Genomic DNA, 6,840 nt, shown 5'->3' with positions numbered 1-6,840 from the left:
CAACTAGTTTCCTGTGATTATGATTTCAGTGTGTCTGCCCTCTGATGCCCCCTCGCAATACCTACCGTCTTATTTGGATTTCTCTTACCTTGGTGGTGGAAAATCTCTTCACAGCCGCTCCAGCAAAGTGCAGCCGCTGTACCTTACCTTGGATGAGGGGTATCTCCTCAAGGCCGCCCCTCCTGACCTTGAGGTGGAGTAGATCCTCTCAGCCCTCCTGCGCCCACGCAGCCACCCCCTGTTGGACGTGGGGAAGCTCCTCTCGGCTGCTGGGCCTGGCCTCAGGCGTGGGGTAGCTCCTCTCGGCTGCGCCTCTTTGCCTGGTCGATTGCGCCGGGGCTGGCATCTCTCGCGTCTGCGCCGCCGGGGCCGGCGTCTCTTGCGTCTGCAAAAGTAGGAAGTCAAGAAACACCTGGAGTAACAGGCAAATTTGGCCTTGGAATAGGGAACGAAGCAGGGCAAAGGCTAATAGAGTTTTGTCAAGAGAACGCACTGGTTGGAGCAAACACCCTCTTCCAACAACACAAGAGAAGACTCTACATGTGGACATCACCAGATGGTCAACACCGAAATCAGATTGATTATATTCTTTGCACCCAAAGATGGAGAAGCTGTATACAGTTAGAAAAAACAAGACCAGGAGCTGACTGTGGCTCAGATCATGAACTCCTTATTGCCAAATTCAGACTTAAATTGAAGAAAGTAGGGAAAACCACTAGACCATTCAGGTATGACCTCAATCAAATCCCTTATGATTGTACAGTGGAAGTGAGGAATAGATTTAAGGGACTAGATCTGATAGATAGAGTGCCTGATGAACTCTGGACGGAGGTTCGTGACATTGTACAGGAGACAGGGACCAAGATCATCCCCATGGAAAAGAAATGCAAAAAAGCAAAATGGCTGTCTGAGGAGGCCTTACAAATAGCTGTGAAAAGAAGAGAAGCAAAAAGCAAAGGAGAAAAGGAAAGATACAAGCATCTGAATGCAGAGTTCCAAAGAATAGCAAGGAGAGATAAGAAAGCCTTCCTCAGTGATCAGTGCAAAGAAATAGAGGAAAACAACAGAATAGGAAAAACAAGAGAGCTCTTCAAGAAAATTAGAGATTCCAAGGGAACATTTCATGCAAAGATGGGCTCGATAAAGGACAGATGTGGTAGGGACCTAACAGAAGCAGAAGATATTAAGAAGAGGTGGCAAGAATACACAGAAGAACTGTACAAAAAAGATCTTCACAAGCAAGATAGTCACAATTACGTGATCACTGACCTACAGCCAGACATCTTGGAATGTGAAGTCAAGTGGTCCTTAGAAAGCATCACTACGAACAAAGCTAGTGGAGGTGATGGAATTCCAGCCGAGCTATTTCAAATCTTGAAAGATGATGCTTTGAAAGTGTTGCACTCAATATGTCAGCAAATTTGGAAAACTCAGCAGTGACCACAGGACTGGAAAAGGTCAGTCTTCATTCCAATCCCAAAGAAAGGCAATGCCAAAGAATGCTCAAACTACCGCACAGTTGCACTCATCTCTCACGCTAGTAAAGTCATGCTCAAAATTCTCTAAGCCAGGCTTCAGCAATATGTGAACCGTGAACTCCCAGATGTTTAAGCTGGTTTTAGAAAAGGCAGAGGCACCAGAGATGAAATTGCCAACATCCGCTGGATCATGGAGAAAGCGAGAGAGTTCCAGAAAAACATCTATTTCTGCTTCATTGACTATGCCAAAGCCTTTGACTGTGTGGATCACAATAAACTGTGGAACATTCTGAAAGTGATGGGAATCCCAGACCACCTGACCTGCCTCTTGAGAAACCTGTATGCAGGTCAGGAAGCAACAGTCAGAACTGTACATGGGACAACCGACTGGTTCCAAATAGGAAAAGGAGTACGTCAAGGCTGTATATTGTCACCTAGCTTATTTAACTTATATGCAGAGTACATCATGAGGAACGCTGGGCTGGAAGAAGCACAAGCCGGAATCAAGATTGCTGGGAGAAATATCAATAATCTCAGATATGCAGATGACACTACCCTTATGGCAGAAAGTGAAGAGGAACTCAAAGGCCTCTTGATGAAAGTGAAAGAGGAGAGTGAAAAGGTTGGCCTGAAGCTCGACATTCAGAAAACAAACATCATGGCATCTGGTCCCATAACTTCATGGCAAATAGATGGAAAAACAGTGGAAACAGTGTCAGACTTTTATTTTGGGGGGCTTCAAAATCACTGCAGATGCTGATTGCAGCCATGAAATTAAAAGACGCTTGCTCCTTGGAAGGAAAGTTATGACCAACCTTGATAGTATATGAAAAAGCAGAGACATTACTTTGCCAACCAAGGTCCGTCTAGTCAAGGCTATGGTTTTTCCCGTGGTCATGTATGGATGTGAGAGTTGGACTGTGAAGAAAGCTGATCGCCGAAGAATTGATGCTTTTGAACTGTGGTGTTGGAGAAGACTCTTGAGAGTCCCTTATACCGCAAGGAGATCCAAACAGTCCATTCTAAGGGAGATCGATCCTGGGTGTTCACTGGAAGGACTGATGCTAAAGCTGAAACTGCAATACTTTGGCCACCTCATGCGACGAGTTGACTCACTGGAAAAGACCCTGATGCTGGGAAAGGTTGGGGGCTGGAGGAGAAGGGGACGACCGAGAATGAGATGGCTGGATGGCATCACCGACTTTGTGGACATGAGTTTGGGTGAACTCCGGGAGTTGGTGATGGACAGGGAGGCCTGGCGTGCTGTGATTCATGGGGTTGCGGAGAGTCGGACACGACTGAGCGGCTGAACTGAACTGAACTGAACTGATCTGAGGATCCTTGTCCCTGGGGCAGGCCTGGGGCAGGCCTGTAGCAGAGGAGATGCACTGGGAGACCGTGGGATGAAGAGGGAGAGAACAGACATGCTAATGGTTGAAGCTGATACAGCCCACAGGGGAGGAAGGCCCCTGCCCAAGGCAGAGTTGGGACTCCTGGGAAGGTGACAGGGACCCAAGCCCCTGTCCTACATGAAGGGAGACCCTGTCCCAGGCAGAGCCCATCCAGAATGAAGGAGCCATTGCAGGAGGGAGTGAGCATCTCTCCAAGGACTGTGGCAGCTGGAGCTCTGTCCCGGGTGGAGGGCTGGACCCCTGCGTCGCTGTGATTCAGTGTAAGAGACCCCAGGGTGCTGAAGGTAGGGGCTGGGAGGAGGGGCATGAAGTCTCTAGTGATGCCCGCAGGTGTGGGTGGAGAGGGGCCAGGGAGCTGTCCTGCCAAGTCTGTAGGACTTCCTGATACGAGGTCACAACCTGCCCATAGCACTTCATCCCTGCTGTATTGGTCTGTGTAGACACTGCTGTTCCTGGATAATGATATCTTACACAGAAACCCAGCTCCTGGACTGATCTTCAGCATGAGGGGGAAGCAGTTGTTCTTGGGATATCCTGATTTTCTACCATTAGCTCGTAGGAAGCCCATACGGTGCATTTAGAAAACTCCAGTGCTCAGAAGTAGTCTCCTATTTTGCTAGAAACTCTACCACTAGGTAGTAGCTCATAGACTCACAGCGCAAATGCTTGTGATGTGGAATAGGCCCAGCAGAGTTGTTAGGACAAGGAATGTTGCTTGCCTGCCTTCAAGCCAGCAGTCACTGTAGCTGCTGCTGACAATGGGCCTTGAAAGGAACTCAAGATGGAGGAAAATAGGTTACCGGACACAGAGAATGAGGATGCACATCAAAGGAATAATTGCTATGAGCCCAGCTTTTTATCTCCCCATATGTAGAAAAACATGAAAATCATTAATTGGAGACATCTGCTTATTCACTGGCAATAATCTTTTGATGTTTAACTACATGTTTTTGTTTTTTTCCCCTCAAAAACCCGTAAGTCCTGACTCCTCCCTTTTTACCTTCTAGAACACCTCCTCAGAGATTCCTGAGAGGCTATCTCCCGCCTACAGTACTCAGCAATGTATCAGAACAAAACCACTGACAGCTTTTAGGTTGTGCACTTGTTTTCAGTAGACAGTAGAGACTTCCTGGCCCCCTATCCACAGCCATCCTAAGCTCCCTGCAGGGCCTTCTCTGGAAAGGTTTGTGGATGTCTTGGAAGTTCTCCTGGGAGGTGACAACAGTTCAGAATCTGCGTGCCACAGTGCCCCTTGCAGGCCTCAATCTGGGACAGGGGAGTCAAAGTGCATATCGTCATTCCCTCTGCTGGCTACACAGGGGTACTGCCCACCCTCTGCAGGTATTGATGTCACAAGACTGCAGTGAAAGTGAAAAGGAAAGTCGCTCAGTCGTGTTGACACTTTGCAACCCCATGGACCATACAGAGCATGGAATCGTTCAGGCCAAAACACCGTAGCAGGTAGCGGTTCCCTTCTCCAGGGGATATTCCCAACCCGTCATCAAACCCAGGTCTACTGTATCACAGACAGATTCTTTACCAGTAGAGCTCCCAAGAAAGCCCACAATTCTGAACTCTGTGCAGGTGAAATTTCTGCAAATCAGATTCAGGTCCGTTCAGTCAGTTCAGTCGCACAGTCGTGTCCGACTCTCCGCAACCCCATGAATCACAGCACGCCAGGCCTCCCTGTCCATCACCAACTCCCGGAGTACACTCAAACTCATGTCCACAGAGTCGGTGATGCCATCCAGCCATCTCATTCTCTGTCGTCCCCGTCTCCTCCCACCCCCAATCCCTCCCAGCATCAGACTCTTTTCCAGTGAGTCAACTTGTCACATGAGGTGGCCAAAGTATTGGAGTTTCAGCTTTAGCATCAGTCCTTTCAATGAACACCCAGGATTGATCTCCTTTAGAATGGACTGGTTGGATCTCCTTGCCGTACAAGGGACTCTCAAGAGTCTTCTCCAGCACCACAGTTCAAAAGCATCAATTGTTTGGCCATCAGCTTTCTTCACAGTCCAACTCTCACATCCATACATGACCACTGGAAAAACCATAGCCTGGATTAGACGGACCTTTGTTGGCAAAATAATGTCTCTGCTTTTAAATATGCTATCTAGGTTGGTCATAACTTTCCTTCCAAGGAGTAAGCGTCTTTTAATTTCATGGCTGCAATCAGCATCTGCAGTGATTTTGGAGCCCAAAAAAATAAAGTCTGACAGAGTGGCCTAAATGTCTCAGGTGCGCTAACACTGCCGGCCACAAGGTAGTGGAAAAGCTGGGATAGGAAGCCACGCAGTGCCTTGAAAGCAAGTTCTTTTCTCAAGTGACAGATCTCCGGATAGGGTCCGGGTCACGCTTATTCAACATCCTCCTGTCTGCCTGGGCTGGAATGAAGAAAAAGCCATCCTCCGCAGTGCCACTGGGGAGAAGACACAAGCTGGTTTACACTTTTTAGAACTCAAGCATCTAAGAAAGTCTTGTCTAGGGAGATGGGGACAGCAAGCGCTCAGGTCAGCACTGCTGGCCAGGGCAAATCCCGAGTCCAGCTTTGCAGCCTTAGAACACGGCATACTTTGCCAGGATCCATGAAAATACTTAAGAGCCCATGAGGACATTTTACTTATATGCAGTTTCTGTCAGGAGTTCAGGATTGTCTGGCCTTCTCAGGATCCTTCTTGGGATCTCAGTTCAAGATTAGCTATTCAAAGCATTAAACAAGAGAGACTACACTTTAAGAATCAAGGCTGCTCTTTTTAGCCCAGCTGAGGGAACAATTTCAGACATGACTGATCGAAAACCAGGCACGCAGCAGGGCACAAGCTGGCTTTCAGACTCAGATTTCTCCTCTGATGCGGTAGACATGGGGACTCGGCGTGGGTTCCAGGATTCCAGCCTATCTTCTGCGAGGCTAGTTGATCCGGCAGGCACGGATCATGAGCAGCTGCAGGAGAATGAAGACCGGAGACGAGATCAGGCCGAACCAGAGCTCTCGCGTTTGCTCCACCAGCTTCTGGCACAACAACATCTCCAAGACGAACTTGAGGCTGAGAACTGTGAGGACCCAGAAAAGGCGGAGCACGGCCAGCCGCTTCTCTCCATCCTGGAAAAGTCGTACGGAGACGATGGTGGTGAAGTAGGTGCTGAGCCCGTCAGCAGCGAAGAAGGGCACGAAGACGGTCCACCAGGAGAGCCCAGAAGCCAGGCCGTCCACACGCAGGGCCAGCAGCATGGAGAACACCAACAGGGCCAGCATGAGCATCGCGCCGCTTGGGCGCTGGCCGGAGCCCGGCCAAGCGTCCCAGCTGCCCAGCTATGTGGCCGCGCCCTCCTAGCCTCGCTGGCGCCTGCCGCCGCCGCGGCCAGCGAGAGGCAGCAAGCGGCCCAGCCCGCCCCGGCCCTCGACCCCGTCGCGCGGCCGACCCCCGGGCCCGACTCGGGACCCCTCACAGGCCACCCGCCGACGCCCGCCACGCTCGGACGCCATGCCCCGCCGGGCGCCGACTCATTTTAAAAGACCCTGATGCTGGGAAAGATTGAAAGCCGAAGAAGGGGACGACAGAGGATGAGATGGCTGGATGGCATCACCGACTCTGTGGACATGAGTTTGGGTGAACTCTGGGAGTTGGTAATGGACAGGGAGGCCTGGCGTGCTGTGATTCATGGGGTCGTGGAGAGTCGGACACGACTGAGCGACTGAAGTGAACTGAATTGAACATTGATATTTAGTGATAAGACCAGGGTTTGATGCTGTTCTTGTTCGATTCAGGGCCCCTCATAAAATAGCTGAGAGACGGAAACTTCTTGCCCGTCTGTTTCTATTCATTCTCTCACTAGGGATGTAACTTGACAGATGTGGCACCTGTTCAACCTGTTTAAGAAGGAAACAATCAGCTTAGCTCTCTGGTAGGGAGTGAGAGAAAGATACGGAATCTAAGAAAACTCCATAC

The 6,840-nt window shown here is 49.8% G+C and overlaps 1 protein-coding gene across 1 annotated transcript; it reads right to left on the bottom strand.

The window, feature by feature from the left end:
• Positions 1-5,801: 5,801 nt before the first annotated feature.
• LOC129553661 (transmembrane protein 203-like) lies at positions 5,802-6,152 on the bottom strand. Its single transcript, XM_055422430.1, has one exon. It carries the CDS (start codon positions 6,150-6,152, stop codon positions 5,802-5,804), a length of 351 nt encoding a protein of 116 aa, XP_055278405.1.
• Positions 6,153-6,840: the final 688 nt, after the last annotated feature.

Source organism: Moschus berezovskii, chromosome 14 (genome assembly GCF_049115385.1).
Source record: "Moschus berezovskii isolate FMDL1 chromosome 14, NW_MosBer_1.0, whole genome shotgun sequence".
Taxonomy (NCBI): domain Eukaryota; kingdom Metazoa; phylum Chordata; class Mammalia; order Artiodactyla; family Moschidae; genus Moschus; species Moschus berezovskii.
This window is presented reverse-complemented; position numbering and strand designations above follow the sequence as displayed.